At 37.8% G+C, this 16,127-nt stretch overlaps 1 protein-coding gene across 1 annotated transcript in view; it reads right to left on the bottom strand.

The window, feature by feature from the left end:
* MTREX (Mtr4 exosome RNA helicase) overlaps positions 1–16,127 on the bottom strand; it is a 109,684-nt gene that overhangs the window by 62,432 nt on the left and 31,125 nt on the right. Inside the window, exons 8-14 of the mRNA XM_012457304.2 lie at positions 15,325–15,449; positions 14,197–14,295; positions 13,639–13,741; positions 11,674–11,805; positions 9,176–9,255; positions 6,831–6,941; positions 4,825–4,926 (exon numbers count right to left, since the gene is read on the bottom strand). Coding sequence (XP_012312727.1) covers positions 4,825–4,926; positions 6,831–6,941; positions 9,176–9,255; positions 11,674–11,805; positions 13,639–13,741; positions 14,197–14,295; positions 15,325–15,449 — 752 coding nt within the window. The remainder of the gene's footprint in view (positions 1–4,824; positions 4,927–6,830; positions 6,942–9,175; positions 9,256–11,673; positions 11,806–13,638; positions 13,742–14,196; positions 14,296–15,324; positions 15,450–16,127) is intronic.

Here is a 16,127-nt window from a genome sequence, read left to right as displayed (position 1 = left end):
AGTGCCCCCAACGCTGGCCACACAAAGCCTTCCTCATGACCACACAGCCAGGGTGAATAGATACAGGGCCAAGTTCAACCAATATATAACAATTAAGTACGACATGAAGACCCCAATTGGCCAAAGGAGATTCAGCCAAGTAGTATGATGGAGCACTGAGCCACTCAGCAACATATGCCATCGAGATAATTGAGAACAAGTACCAGGAGGACTAGGTGGTGTGGGAGTCTGAGCTGTGTGTGCTGCACCAGGTGCATCATGCCAACATCATCCAGCCGGTGGAGGTGTTTGGGATGCAGGAGCATGTACAGATGCTGATACAACTGGTCCCTGCTAGCATGGAGTTGTTCAACCACATCACCAAGGATTCCTTCACTGAGCATGATGCGACGTGAATGCTGCAGATGGTGCTAGATCATTCAGTATCTGCATGCACTGGACCTCAAGCCTGAGAATCCGCTTTACCAACACCCAGGCACTGATTCCAAGATCATCATCACTGACTTCAATCTGGTCAGTGCCCCCAAGAACAGTAGCAACTACAAATGCCTGATGAAGACCACCTGTGGCAAGCCAGCGTCTCCTGCTCCAGAGGTTCTGGCCTGCAAGCCCTACACTATTCAGTGCATGTGTGGTGCCAGGCATCATCATCGACATCCTGCTGAGTAGCACTATGTCCTTTGGGGATAACAATCACACCTCAGAGGCAAGTATAGTTACTCAGAGGAGCCCTGGCTATGTCCAAACTGGCTAAGGATTTCACTGACTGCCTGCTGACAGTGGACCCTGGAGCTCATATGACTATACTGCAGGCCCTGAGACACCTGTGGATGGTAAGCATGGCAGCCCCTTCATCCATGAAGAATCTGTACCACTTCATCTCCCAAAAACTCCTCAGTGTGCCTCCTCACACTGCCAGAGCACTAAATATGTCTGGTCTACATGTTAAAGCCACTCGACAGGCCACAAGCTGAGTCACATGCAAGCGCGTGAGCTGCAGAAACTCAAACCTGTGCTACCAGCAACAGTACGGTGACTGATCCATCTGGCTGTGATACAGACAATGGTATGATCTCAGCCTGGCCATTCACTGCTTTGTCATCTAGGCCCATTACCCTCTCTGGAAATGGGTCTATACAGCAAGCTAAAGGTGAAGATATCTGATCCCACTTCCTTCTCCATGTTCAGCAGCCCTGCTCCTCATCACGGGCCTGGGGGCAGGGGGTTTACCATTAGGATTCCATTGTCAGCCCTGGTTCAATCCTTTGATATGGTCCATAGACCTTTCCCATCAGGCTCTGCTGCTCTTCTACAGTGGCATGAAGGTGCTATCTGTCACCTGGCATAGGTATAGACAGCCTGGGAGTGATCACTGCACATCCATCATACACACCCATCGTGTATACCCACTGTCCTCCACAAAGAAGCAGTAAGAAAAGAGCTGCTGCATTAGGGAGGGCCCCAGGCTGCTTAACTCCTTCTCTTGAGCTTCTAAGCATCTCTCCCAGAAACTTAACCACATTGCGTGAAATGTCTCTGAACCCTAGGTGGCTGGGGCACTGGCCTTCTCATAGCTGCCCTTGCCCAATCCACTCTCTGCCTGCTTCCTTTCATGGCATTAGCCTTCCAGTCTGGGCCCCGATGAGTCAGACTAGAGGGAGCCCCTGTGGGAGATGGGTGGGGTTGGGTGACTGCTTTTCACTAGAAATTATCCTCAAATCTCTCATGGCACCTTCCCCCACCACAAAGCAGGCTGGAACCCAAGCTCCCTCTCTCCACAGCTGCCTTCAGTGGGTAGGAAAGGGCTAGGGCCCAGCCTTAGCCAGACTGCAGGGTCCCTGCTAGCACAGAGGGTTTGGCTTCCACTCAGCAGCTCCACTCAGCTTCTCCCAAGGGGCAGCCTTGGGCCAGGCCCTCGTTTCTGCATGTGCCACCTCCAGTGGGAAACCAAAGAGACCACTCTACCAAGTCAACCGTGCCTTATACATACCCCCATTCCATCCTCACTGCCCCGTGGGGAGGATGCAGTGGAAAGCTGAGCCCCATGGCCTCAGATTCCCCAAGTATCGCTGGGGGCCTGAAGCCCAGGGTTGTCCTTCATCCTGAGGGTAGAACGGAGGGGGTTTAGAGATTTGAGCCTTTCGTAGTCCCACCTGGGCATTCATGTCATGGACTGTGTATGGAGAATGTGTAGTTATTTATTCTGTTCACTGAGATTATAAATGTATCCTCTGTATTTAATAAACAGGCTACCCTCCTCAGGGAAGGCTGCCCATGTTCCAGAAGAAGAGGGGAGAACAATTATGCTACAAGAAGATGCTACATAGCATCGAAAGCAGACCTCCTAACCTGGGAGCAAGAAAGACATCAGAAAAGACAACTACCAAAAAACCCAACTCCTATAAAAATCAAAAAAGAATGTTTCAAAAAGGCAGTCAAATAAAATCTCAATAGGGCCCAGGGCGTCATTATATTGTGACACATCATAATTTTAAAATTTCATAATTATGATCTTGAAGCATGGAGAAAAGTCTGTTTTAAGTCCAGTTATCCATTTACCCTTACCCCAAGATCCACGTACCACCTACAAAGGACAAGGGATACCAAAGAACAAGTAAAGTCACAAGACTTGGTTACTTATATTCTTATGGCATCAATTTTATCCACAGAATTAAGTAATTTTAAACGAATAGACTGTGAAATACTAAAAACTGTACAATAGTTTAAAATATAAAATATGTGAAGAACTTTAATTGGTTTACAATTAAAAATCGTATTTGAATAACTGGCCCTCATTCAACTTAAAAAAGCCATGTTACAGAAAACTTTAAAAGTTTACGTAGGCCAGGCGTGATGGCTCATGCCTGTAATCCCAGCACTTTGGGAGGCTAAGGCAGGCGGATCATGAGGTCAGGAGATTGAGATCACCCTGGCCAACACAGTGAAACCCTGTCTCTACTAAAATACAAAAAATTAGCCAGGCATGCTGGTGCGCACCTGTAGTCCCAGCTACTCAGGAGGCTGAGGCAGGGGAATCGCTTGAATCCAGGAGGCAGAGGTGGCAGTGAGCAGAGACTGCGCCACTGCACTCCAGACTGGCGACAGAGCAAGACTCCGTCAAAAAATAAAAAATAAAGGTTATGTAAAATTTTCTGCACAATATTTATATTTCTCTTTTGTATAGCATCCAACATGTTAAAATAAAACACATCATGAAAAATGTTTTGCCTTTATTTACAGTTTTAGCAAGTATACTTTTCAGCATTTTGACGATTTGTAATTAGTTTCAGAAACTTCTCCGAGCAGAGAGAATCACCCATTTCAAAGATAAAAGGTTAAATAAAGGACTACTTACAAATTCCCTAAAGCCAGGCTATGTAAATTCAAACCAGAAATCTTTGTTCCATCACTTTCTTTTCACCTGTGCCAATGTTCTACTCCCTGCTTAGCAAATTCTCATCTGCTGTTGTTACTTATTTTAAGGATTGCCTTTCTATGAAGCATTCTTTGACTCCCTTATTTACAACTGACCTACTTTTTATGCTGTACATACTTCTCAGAGTGTTTACAGCATAAGCGTAACATTTTATTGCATATCTATCTACGGAAACAAGTCTGGATTGTCTTTTTGCTGTTTCTACTTCAGCATCTCACATATCTACCAGAGTTCTAAATTCATATTTTAAGTTTGGTTAACTGCTTACTGAATGGGGTACTTGCCTTGGGATTAAGGATTTGCTTTTTACCCCAGTTCACTGTTTCATCTATGCTCCCAACTTTCTCTCTCTCCTTCTGCTTTGGAAAAGACGTGTGCAAACCTGTTAAAACTTCTTTTTTAAATGTGAAGGGCAAAATAGATGCAACTACATCTACTGTAGTAGTGGTGCTTTAAATACCTTAAACGTTAAGAAACGAAAACTCTAGACGTATTTAAAATGATTTAAAGCATTCAGAAATCACTTGCACACTTAACTTGCTATTATCAAACTCCTTCACTTAAAAGAATCTCTTTTTTGTGGAGGGGAGGTGTGAGTGAAGGAGTTAGGATAAAAATTTAAGGGAATGGAGGTTTGTTCAATTAATTAATTTATTTAGAGAGAGGGTCTCACTCTATCCTCAAGGCTGGAGTACAGTGGTGCAATCACGGCTCACTGAAGCCTTGACTTTCTGGGCTCAAATGATCCTTCCACCTCAGCTTCTCAATTAGCTGGGACTACAGGTGCACATCACCACTCCCAGATGATTTTTGCATTTTTTGTAGAGATGGGGTCTTGCTATGTTGTCCAGGCTGGTCTCAAACTCCTGACCTTAATTCATCCTCCCACCTTAGCCTCCCAAAGTGCTGTGATTATAGGCATAAGCCACCACAAATGGCCAGGATTCAAGGTTTAACCTTGATCAACTTGTATTAGCTCAGGTTCAAGTTCTTAAGTAATGGGACTTAAAATCTCAAAGACAGTCAGGTGCGGTGGCTCACACCTGTAATCCCAGCACTTTGGAGGCTGAGGCAAGTGGATCACGAGGTCAGGAGATCGAGACCATCCTGGCTAGCACGGTGAAACCCCATCTCTACTAAAAATACAAAAAATTAGCCGGGTGTGGTGGTGTGCATCTGTAGTCCCAGCTACTTGGGAGGCTGAGGCAGGAGAATCACTTAAACCCAGGAGGGGGAGGTTGCAGTGATCCAAAATCACACCATTGCACTCCAGCCTGGAAGACAGAGTGAGACTCTGACTCAAAAAAAAACTCAAAGACTATGTAAGCCAGTTATCTGTGGTATAACAAAGATAACAATTATTTTGATATATGAATTGCTTTACTTACCCATCGGAAATCCTTCCCATCAAATTTGCGGGCATTTGTAAATAAAACAGTTCTAGCTGGCATGTTAATTCCCATAGCAAAGGTCTCCGTGGCAAATAAGGCCTAAGTAAATAAGTAATTTTATAATTAAACATGTATTTTAAGCTGAAAATCTAGTTTTATAATTTTTAAGTAAATGTATTATTCATTTTTAAAATTATTTATTAATGAGACCCTACAAAAAAAAACAAACAATATGCTATTCTCAAACATATTTCATATTTTATATATAAAATTATTAATTAACATTTAATGTCCCTCATAGCCCAGAAATTTGCTAATTCAGGGAAAACAGACTTTCTTAAATTCTAAGAGTGGCAACTAGAGAGAATACACACTGGTCTTACGAACAAAACTTTAGATAAATCTCATATGATTTTTTAAATTTTAATAATTTGTAAACATAAAATAATGTATGAGGCTGGGCATGGTAGACTGTAATCCCAGCACTTTGGGAGGCTGAGGTGGGAGGATCAGTTAAGGTCAGGATTTCAAGACTAGAATATTTTTCTAAACACAGACAAATTTCCTGGCCTTTGCAACTGATGATGTAGTGATTTTGAGGACCACTTCAGTATTAGATGATTTCTTAAGGAATACTAGAATCAGTGACTCTTTATATTAACTTCTAAGACCAACAAAAATAATGGTTTAGGCACAAAACGATATACATATAGAGTTACTGAAGTACTAAATTCTCATTGTTAGAAAAGAAGTAAAAATATGTTAGTTCATCATTTTAATAGAATACTATTCATTCATTAAAAAGAATGAAGGATCAGACACGAAGAAATTATATAACACAGGCATTACTTTTTTTATTGTTTACAAAATGACTAATGCATTATTTGTACGTATACTAGTAGATATTTCTGGTAAGTGATGGGATGATCTTTCATTTTTTACTTTACATACAATTACTCTATTTGAATTTTACAATGAGCAAGTATTGTTTGTATATTTTTTAAAAGATTCTTAAAAAAATGTGGGGCTCAGCAAAATACACAATCTAGAAGGGACGTACCAGGATCTAGGTATAAATATTGACTAATTCTTAATCTAAATGACTTCAAATACGTTCTTTAAGATAAATACATTTATCTTAAATATACTACTTATTGCTGAGATTCTCATGATAAATCTCATATGGTTTTTTAAATTTTAATAATTTGTAAACATAAAATAATGTATGAGGTTGGGCATGGGAGACTGTAATCCCAGCACTTTGGGAGGCTGAGGTGGGAGGATCAGTTAAGGTCAGGATTTCAAGACTAGCCTGGCCAACATGGTGAAATCTCCAACTCTACTAAAAAATAAAAATAAATAAAAAAAATAAAATCCTGTAGTCCCAGCTACTTGGGAGGCTGAGGCAGGACAATAATTGCTTGAACCCAGAAGGCAGAGGAGCCACTGAACTCCAGCCTAGGTGACAGAGCAAGACTCTGCCTCAAAAAAAAAAAAAAAAAAAGCATGCATGATATATAAACACATGATTACATTTCGATATTGTTTCTCATTTTTAATATCCCGTTTCTCAGTATAGATATCAGTATCATTTAAAAAACATTAAATCAATGCTCTTTGGTTTAAATTACAATATTCTAAAAACTCTCTTTCCTAAGTCTAACCAGCAATTTCCTTGTCTTCTCTAAACTAATCCTTTTATTCTGTATGTAGAAAGAAGTTTACTTATCAAATCAACCCCAGATTTAGTAATTAAATACACCTTTTGCAACACTCTGTGCTATCCAATAGTGTTACCACTATATTCTTTAAGAAAGGAAACAAATGATTTTTTTTACCTACACTCCAAGTTTTAACATCATATATAAAAATCAACGAACTTGATTTTTAATAAATTAAATAATGAACTTGATTTTTATATATGATGTTATACTACAATTATTATACGTTCAAAATCAAGTTTAATACAATTTTGGGACATAAAAATAAAAATAAAATCATACCTTTATCAATCCTTCAGAAAAGAGAATTTCTATAGTTTCTTTCAAAATAGGAAGTAAACCACCATGGTGAATACCAATCCCCCTCTTCAGAAGAGGCAGTACATGTTCTACCTGCGATTTTGGAATAACACTGATTTTATGATATGAGAAAAGGAATTTTAAAATGTTAATCAAGAAAAATAAATGAGTAAAGAATGCTTTCTCTCTAAAAAAAACTTAACAGTCTTTCCAGAATAAAGCAAAACTCAAACCTATATTCTCACAGATTATTAAATTCAATATAATTCTAGCCTAGCTCATATGAAAGGCATATTGTAAATATACTTTACAAATGTTTTGCTGCCTTAAGTTTTCCAGCATCACTTCATTGTTTCAAAAAAAATTACATGCTATGGCGGTAGAGTTTTTGCCTGTAGAAAAGATACTGGCAACTAAAACTCCAAAAAAATAAATCACTGTAACCCAGATTTGGCATGAATATGTACTTAATCTAAAAATAAACCAATTATTGAAGAATTCTTTTCTCTAACAATCTATCAAATGCCATTAAATACTATTAGAAGTGTGCTATGGTAACAAAGATGTATAAAGTCATGGCTCAGCCCTTAGATACTAATAATTCAGCCATGAAGGAAAACTACAAAAAAGTTTATACATTACAAACTCTAGACAAATGGGACCTAATCAAACTCCACAGCTTCTGCACGGCAAAAGAAACAGTCAATAGAGTGAATCGGCAACCAACAGAATGGGAAAAAATTTTTGCAGCCTACTCGTCTGACAAAGGGCTGATATCCAGAATTTACAACGAGCTAAAACAGATTTACAAGAAAAAAACAAACAAGCCCATTCAAAAACGGGAGAAGGATATGAACAGATGCTTTACAAAAGAAGACATACAGGAGGCCAACAAACATATGAAAAAGTGTTCATCATCACTGGTCATTAGAGAAATGCAAATCAAAACTACATTGAGATACCATCTCATGCCAGTTAGAATGGCGATCATTAAAAAATCTGGAGACAACAGATGCTGGAGAGGATGTGGAGAAATAGGAACACTTTTACACTGTTGGTGGGAGTGTAAATTAGTTCAACCATTGTGGAAGACAGTGTGGTGATTCCTCAAGGGCCTAGAAATAGAAATTCCATTTGACCCAGCAATCCCATTACTGGGCATATATCCAAAGGATTATAAATCGTTCTACTATAAGGACACATGCACACGAATGTTCATTGCAGCACAGTTTACAATAGCAAAGACCTGGAACCAACCCAAATGCCCATCGATGGACAGGAAAAATGTGGCACATATACACCATGGAATATTATGCAGCAATCAAAAACGATGAGTTCGCAACCTTTGTAGGGACATGGATGAACCTGGAAACCATCATTCTCAGCAAACTGACACAAGAACACAAAATCAAACATCACATGTTCTCACTCATAGGCGGGTGTTGAACAATGAGAACACATGGACACAGGGAGAGGAGCACTATACACTGGGGTCTGTTGGCGGGGAGTGGGGGAGACAGCAGCGGGGTGGGGAGTTGGGGAGGGATAGCATGGGGAGAAATGCCATATATAGGTGAAGGGGAAGAAGGCAGCAAACCACACTGCCACGTGTGCACCTATGCAACAACCTTTCATGTTTTTCACATGTACCCCAAAACCTAAAATGCAATTTAAAAAAAAAAAAAAGCAAGAAACATGTTACCACAGTCTTATGGAAAATCCCTTACAAATCGAAGCATTTATCTGTAAAGCAGAGTATGATCTCCCTTCACCCAACAAAACTTTCATACCACTCTAAAGCAGTATTTCTCAGCTTTAGATGCAGGGGAGAATCACCTGGAGAGCCTTTAAAAGATTCTGATGTCCAGGATGTGCATCAGACCAATTAAACTAGAATTTCTGGAAGTGGCACATAAGCATCAGCATGTTTTAGAATTCTCGGGCAATTTCAACAGTCAAAGCAAAAATACAATGGATTAAAGCCTAAAGCAGGGTGTTAAATTCCGTACTAAACACATGATTTTTATTAAGTGTTCTCTCTTATTTTATGTGGTAGCCTTACGAATTAAAAAAGTCAATGACTTAAAACTAGCATTAAAAATTCTATAATATTGAGAACACCAGCAGTAATTTTCACACCATGCTAGCTCTCAGAGAAAAGTTCCTTCAGGCAGCAATCTTGCCTTTTTGAAGTTTAAAGTATAAATCAAAGTATCATTTAAATGCATATCACAACATATATGCTGCAGTGTGTGAAAAGTGCAATAGAGTAATAAAACCAAGCAATGTAAAGTGAATATACGCAACTACTGAAAACTGAAACTCACCTGAGGGAGTTTTTTATCTTCATCGGATAAGCAATCAATTGCATTACTGAATACTTCTTCAACCATCTTCTTTTCTTCATCTAGGAGAAAATTCAAGGTTACAGAAATACCAAAATGAGTCAGTGATACCAAACTTCACACATTACAAAGAATAAGAGACTAAAGGCCAGGCATGGTGGCTCAAACTTATAATCCCAGCACTTAGAGAGGCCAAGGCAGGTGGCTGGCTTGAGGCCAGGAGTTCGAGAACAGCCTGGACAACATGGCGAAGCCCTGTCTCTACAAAAAATACAAAAAAAATTAGCTGGGCATTGTGGTGCACAGCTGTAGTCCCAGCTACTTGAGAGTCTGAGACAGGAGGACCACTTGAGCCCAAGAGGTTGAGGCTTCAATGAGCCATGATCGCACCACTACACTCCAGTCCCGGCAATACCCTGTCTCGGCGGGGGGAAAATGTCTTTAAAGAGCAAAAGTAAAGAGCTGGCATTTAAGATGGTCAAGGAGAAAGCAGATAAAAACATAATCAATATAATCTCTGCCTTTCAAAACATATCTAGTAGACTTAATTCATGAAAAAAAGTACTGTCTTACAAAAATAGTAAAAATAACCACAACTGGTGCTTTACATATAACATTTAAGTCTAACAATTACAGGACACAGGAACTATTATTATCTACGTTTACTACTAAGTAAAGTGAAGCTTAGTTTTTAATAATTAGCACTTCTATTAACTGTGATAATAACAATTCCAGAGCCCATGCTCTTTCTTAACCACTGCACTGCCTTCTTGTACAGTGTCTTTCAAACAATAGGTACTGAATAAATATTTGTTAAATTGAATAAATATCTGTTATATTAATCAGTATGCAATCCTGCAACTTTTAAGTTTATTTGGCACTGGTAGGTAAGAGAAAACATTTATGAGCAGAACAATTCCATCAAAAAAAAATAAATAAATAAAATATTATTGGCTTTAGGAGACTATGTTGGCTACCTGTCATTTTTACTTTTACTCATGGAAAAGTAGGAATTAGCTTTAAAATGCACAGATAAAATGAACAAAACCTGCCTTGATAAAGAAAACAATACAACTGAAATTTAAATTTGGATGACTTAAGATATTATTTACTTTTCACTGTACTGAATTACATATGTAAAAAGCAAGAGTTGAAAGACAATCAGGTTGGTATTCAGCACACTGCAATTCTTGGGCAGTGGTGTGGTTTGAATATGTCCCCCTAAAGTTAATGTGCTGACCCCTTAATCCACAATACAACAGTGTTGAGAGGTAGGGCTTTTAAAAGACAGAGCCCTCATGAATGGATTAATGCCTTTATCAAAGAAGTGGGTTAGTTATCACTGGTATGGGTTCCTGATAAAAAGATGAGTTCAGCCCCCTTCTCCCACTCTTTGCTCTTTCATGCTCTCTTGCCTTACTGTCTTCACCTATGGGATTCCATGACAAAAAGGTCCTCACTAGATGTGGTGGGTCCCTCACCTTGGATTTCCAGCCTCTTGAACTATAAGAAATAAATTTCTGCCTTTCATAAATTACCTAGTGATATGGTTTGGCTCTGTGTGCCCACCCAAAACTCATCTTGTAGCTCCCATGATTCCCATGTGTTGTGGGAGGGAGGTGGTGGGAGATGACTGAATCACGGGGGCGTGTCTTTCCTGTGCTGCTCTCATGATAGTCACAATTAACTCTCACAAGATCTGATGCTTTTAAAAATGGGAGTTCTCCTGCACAAGCTCTCTCTCTTTGCCTTCTGCCACACAGTAAGATGTGACTTGCTCCTCCTTGCCTTCCACCATGATTGTGAGGCATCCCCAGCCAAGTGGAACCGTGTGAGTCCATTAATAACCTCTTTTCTTTGTAAACTGCACAGTCTCAGGTATGTCTTTATCAGCAGCAGAAAAACGAACTAATACACCTAGTCTCAGCTATTCTGCCACAGAAACATGAAACAGACTAAGACAGCCAGGTTGTGCTACCATCTTAACTGTGTGACTTTAAGTGAATTACTTTTGCAATTAGTGTACAGGAATAATTTACCAATTTGCAAGAAGTTACCGATAATTTACCAATTTGCTAGAAGGTCTGCCTTTAGACTTCAGTGAGAACAAAGCATGGTATTTTCTATATAGAAGGTAGTCTAACAAAGCTATGAGACCTACCTGTAAGTGGTCAAATAGAGAACCACAATAACTGAGTTTACAAGTAACAAAGTATAAGAAAGCATGATTCTAATATTTTTCATAGGGTTCTCTGAATTTTAAAAAGAACAATGTACTCATATCTTTCAATAAAAGGTGAAGAAAGAAAAAAAAGTGTAAGTCAAGGGCCTTTGAAGCTTTTACAAATGTACTGAGTACTGCTGTAAGTGTAAGGTGAATGGCATATCCTAGTAATATATAACAGATAAAAATATTACTAGAAATATATTTTATACTCATTTTCACATAACATTAAAATGATACCAAAATGATGTAGTACCTGTGTTGAAATCTAATTTGGTCATTTGAAGTGCGTAGGCCTCACAATCTTTCTTACTAAAACTGAAAATAATCACAGGTTGGAAATTTCTTTCCATAATCATCTTCACAATTTTGAACACATTTGATGGTCCTGCAAAAAGAGTAAACAACATACCAAAATTAACTCAAAATAGATCACAGATCTAAATTTAAAAGCTAAAACTATAAAACTTTTAAAAGAAAATATAGGAATAAATCTTCATGATCTTGGGTTAGACAAAGAATTCTTTAGATACGACAACAAAAGCATAACCAACATAAGAAAAAAAATCCATGAACTGGACTTCATCAAAGTGAAAAAATTCTGTGATTTCATGGACACCATCAATAAACTAAAAAGACAACCCCAAACAGAATGGGGGGAGATATCTGCAAATCATCTATCTGATAAGAGTTCAATATCCAGAATATGTAAAGAACTATCATAAGTCAACAACAAAAATAAAACAACATAATTTTAAGATAGAGAAAGGATATACAAATGGCCAATAAGGACATGAAAAAATGTTCAACATCATTAGCCACCAGGGAAATGTAAATTGAAATGACATTAAGATACCACTTCACATCTGATAGGATGACTATAATCAGACAGACATATAATACTAAGTATTGTGGAAAAATTATATATGAAAAAATTTGGTCTATCAAATTATACTACTATCTTTCCAATCGGGAAATCAGGGCAAAATACACAATCTGAGTTTCAATTAACCATTATCTCGCCCAGGGATGCTGTAATTACAGAAAGATGCCTCTGTTTCTATGGAGGAAGAATATGGTGATACAAAGGATATAGAGAAAACAGAACCCTCATACATTCCTAACGGGAATGTAAAATGGTATAGCCACTTTGGAAAATACTTTGGCAGTTCCTCAAAAGGTTAAACATAGACTTTCCATATGGCCCAGCAATGCCACTCCTAGGTATATATCCAGAAGAAAACACCTGTTCACACAAAAGCTAGTATTAAATAGTACATGCATCAATGTTTATGGCAGCATTCCTAACAGTCTAAAACTGGAAACAACCCAAAAGTCCATCCAATGATGAATGGAGAAACAAAATGTAGTGTATCTATACAATGGAATGTTATTTAACCATGAAAAGGAATGGGTATATATAGCATAAAATGAATGAACCAGCCAGGCGTAGTGGCTCATGCCTATAATCCCATTACTTGGGAGGCCAAGGTGGGCAGATCATTTCAGGTAAGGAGTTCTAGACCTGCCCGGCCAACACGGTGAAACCCCATCTCCACTAAAAATAAAAAATTATCCGGGTGTAGTGGTAGACAGGCCTATATTCCCAGCTACTTGGGAGCCTGAGGCAGGAGAATCACTTGAACCTAGGAGGTGGAGGGTACAGTGAGCCAAGATTGCACCATTGCACTGCAGCCTAGGTGACACAGTGAGACTCAGTTCTCAAAAAAATAAAATAAAATAAAATAATAAAATGAACAAACCCTGAAAACATTACATTAAGTGAAAGGAGCCAGTCACTCCAAACATATGAAATGTAGAGACAAGGCAAAGCCACAGAGATGAAAAACAGGCTAGTAATTAGCTACGTCTGGAGGGTGAGAAGGGAAAGATTGGGGGAAAATGGAGAATAACTGTTAATGTGTAACAGGGTTTCTTTTTGGGTTCATGAAAATGTTTTGGAACTAGACAGTGGTGATGGCTGCACAATTCTGTAAGCATACTAAAGACTACTGAATTATATACTTTAGGTGGGTGAATTCTATAGCATGTAAATTATACTTAATGTCATACAAAAAAGATTAATATTTATCCAATTTTATCATATACCATCTAGATCTTTACATAACTTGTTGAGAAAAAAACTAAGACAAAAAATGTCAGAGTAATCTGAATATACAATTTACATGTAAAATTCTTTGGAAACAAAGTTCCAAATTACCTTTTGTTCCTCCTTTCCGCCCTTTCTGGTCTCCTTTGGCCAAATCACCTGCATCTCGAAGCACTTGCATTGCAGTATTAAAATTATCTTCTCTGAAGTCACCCTGGAATCACAAGTTTTTTCTGTGTAACTTCACTAATACTTAATCATAATTCAAACATTTTTCATACATAAGGCTTCCTCAAGTAAAAATAATTTGGTGTAATAATGAAAGCCACTAATATAGTTCAAACATGATCTGTGGTAAGAGCTATTAAAAGGTGAAAAAGAAGCAGCAAAAAAATGGAGAAAAGCAAAATATAAGATATCTGAAACATGTCCAGAGCCCCTCTTCTCTAGGCAATTTTAAATACTGGGAAAGGAGGGAAATCTGATTCATGCAAAAGAAAAACACTAGCCTCAAATAACAAACACACACAAAAAATCAAGATTGATTGATTAAAACTAAGACAAACAAATGGATGCCTGACAGTCTTCTCTAATTTAAAAAATTTTTTTAAAAGGTATTAACAATAAACCATGACATTACAGATTTTAAAAGGACAACTACTCTCTTACATTTTCATCAACCACAAGATGCAGGCCATCTCCCCCTGCTGGAAAAATGTAGTGTTGCAATGGAGTGGGCCGATAATCTGTGTAAATTACATGACAAGGCTGTAAAAAGAAAGAAATAATTAAACATACAAAATTTTGTTTCTACAAAATAAAACTGTATCTTACTCCAACCTAAAAAATCTTAAGAAAATAAAGTAGTAAATTCAACATTTCAAAAAGAAAACACTTCAAAAAAATTCACTAAAACTCAGGTACGAGAAAAATGTGGAAAAATTAGGTTTATGAAATTATACTACCATCTTCCCAACTTACTCATTCACTAACCACAGCCAAATACATGATCTGAGCATCAATTACCCATTACCAAGCCCTGGGATGCTATAATTACTGAAAGATGTTTATTTTTCTATGGAGGAGGGGTATGGTGATAAAAAGGATTCGTCAGGTAAAATGGAACTTTTCTGCCCCACCTAGGCTCTTCAAAACCTGAAGCAGTAGGTTGATCTAGCTCCTCAAGATCCACTGGGTTTCTATCCTACAGAAGCGATATGGGGCAATGTTACAAAAACACTATGAGAGACCTTATAAACAGATAAGTTCATGAGAGTATCAGTGTAAAAGAAAATTAAGGGCAGAAAAATGAAAGCAAGAATAAATTCAAATGCCTGTTACAAGCCTATACAGATGCCAAAATCAGACTAGAAAGGCAAAACAGAAACAGTCAGTAAAAAGTTTGTATTTACATGAGAAAAATCAAATCAAATGCTTAAGAGATGTCTAGCTTTTCCTGGCACCAAGACATTAGGGGAAATTCTGTGTACTCATGGATAACTGAGTAAATGCAGTAGTTTCTAAACCTGGCAGATCATCAGGATCAACCTAGGAAATTTTGAAAATTGGAGAGCTGTTCCCTGAGATTTAGATATAGTGGGTTTGAGATGGGGCTCAGAAATCAACATTTCTAAAAAGCCAGTCAGTTAATTTTGATAAGCTGCTTGATTTGAGAAGTAGTTTAACATTAAAATGTTTATTTTGGACAACATCAGAAAAAAAGCATAGGGAGAGTAGAGCAAGGCCGATCTCTAACATTTTGAATATTGAAGACATCAAAAAAGGAAGAAAAAATACCTGTTTATGTAAATGGCAAATCCATTCAGCAAACTGTCGGGCATTTGGAATAGTAGCCGAAAGAAAGACATAGTGGACATTATCAGGAAGCAAAATAATAGTTTCTTCCCATACCACACCACGTTCTGAAAAAAATAAATATATACCGTGGACTACAGTGTCACTCTGTGATAGTATCTAAAATTATATTCTCTGAAGCTTTATCATTAGAAATGCAGACTTTACCCAAGAATACTTTAAGCCACAGAACTTTACTGAAAACTACTTCTTACCATTAATCTATCCAGTAGAAAATTAGTAGACTAACCCCTATAAATACAATGTACTCTGAAATAGCCTACAAAGAGCAATTCCAGGGTGAATCTTTCCAAACAACCTAATAAGAGCCTCAATGACAAGGCAGCGGAACATTATTTCTACTTCACATTGAAAAGTAGTGGTTACTGACTTGTAGAAAGTTGTCATCAAATTTAGAAGATACTATTACTATTCCAGATGGCATCGTTCACTCAAATTATCCTCATGATCTTTTGGAGATGAAAGAAAGACTTGATGAATGATAAAACTGTAAGTCATTGTTATTAAAATGGAAAAAGCCAGAAAAATCAGTTTGACAACTTCCCTCCTAAAAAAAACAAATCAACAAAGGATTTCTGATTCTAAAACCAAAACAACTCTGTTAAGAGCTTAATTTTATTAATTTGAAAAGGGTGAAATATTCAAAGGGTAAATGATTTCTTAAATTCTATTACTTTCTCCATAAATACTGGCTGATTTAGTAAGTTTAAATAAAAACCAAATCT

The sequence above is a fragment of the Aotus nancymaae genome, unplaced genomic scaffold, assembly GCF_030222135.1.
Source record: "Aotus nancymaae isolate 86718 unplaced genomic scaffold, 86718_ANA_hifiasm-v0.15.2.pri h1tg000014l, whole genome shotgun sequence".
Lineage (NCBI taxonomy): Eukaryota > Metazoa > Chordata > Mammalia > Primates > Aotidae > Aotus > Aotus nancymaae.
Note: the sequence above shows the minus strand (reverse complement) of the source record. Positions and strands in the feature narration are given on the sequence as shown.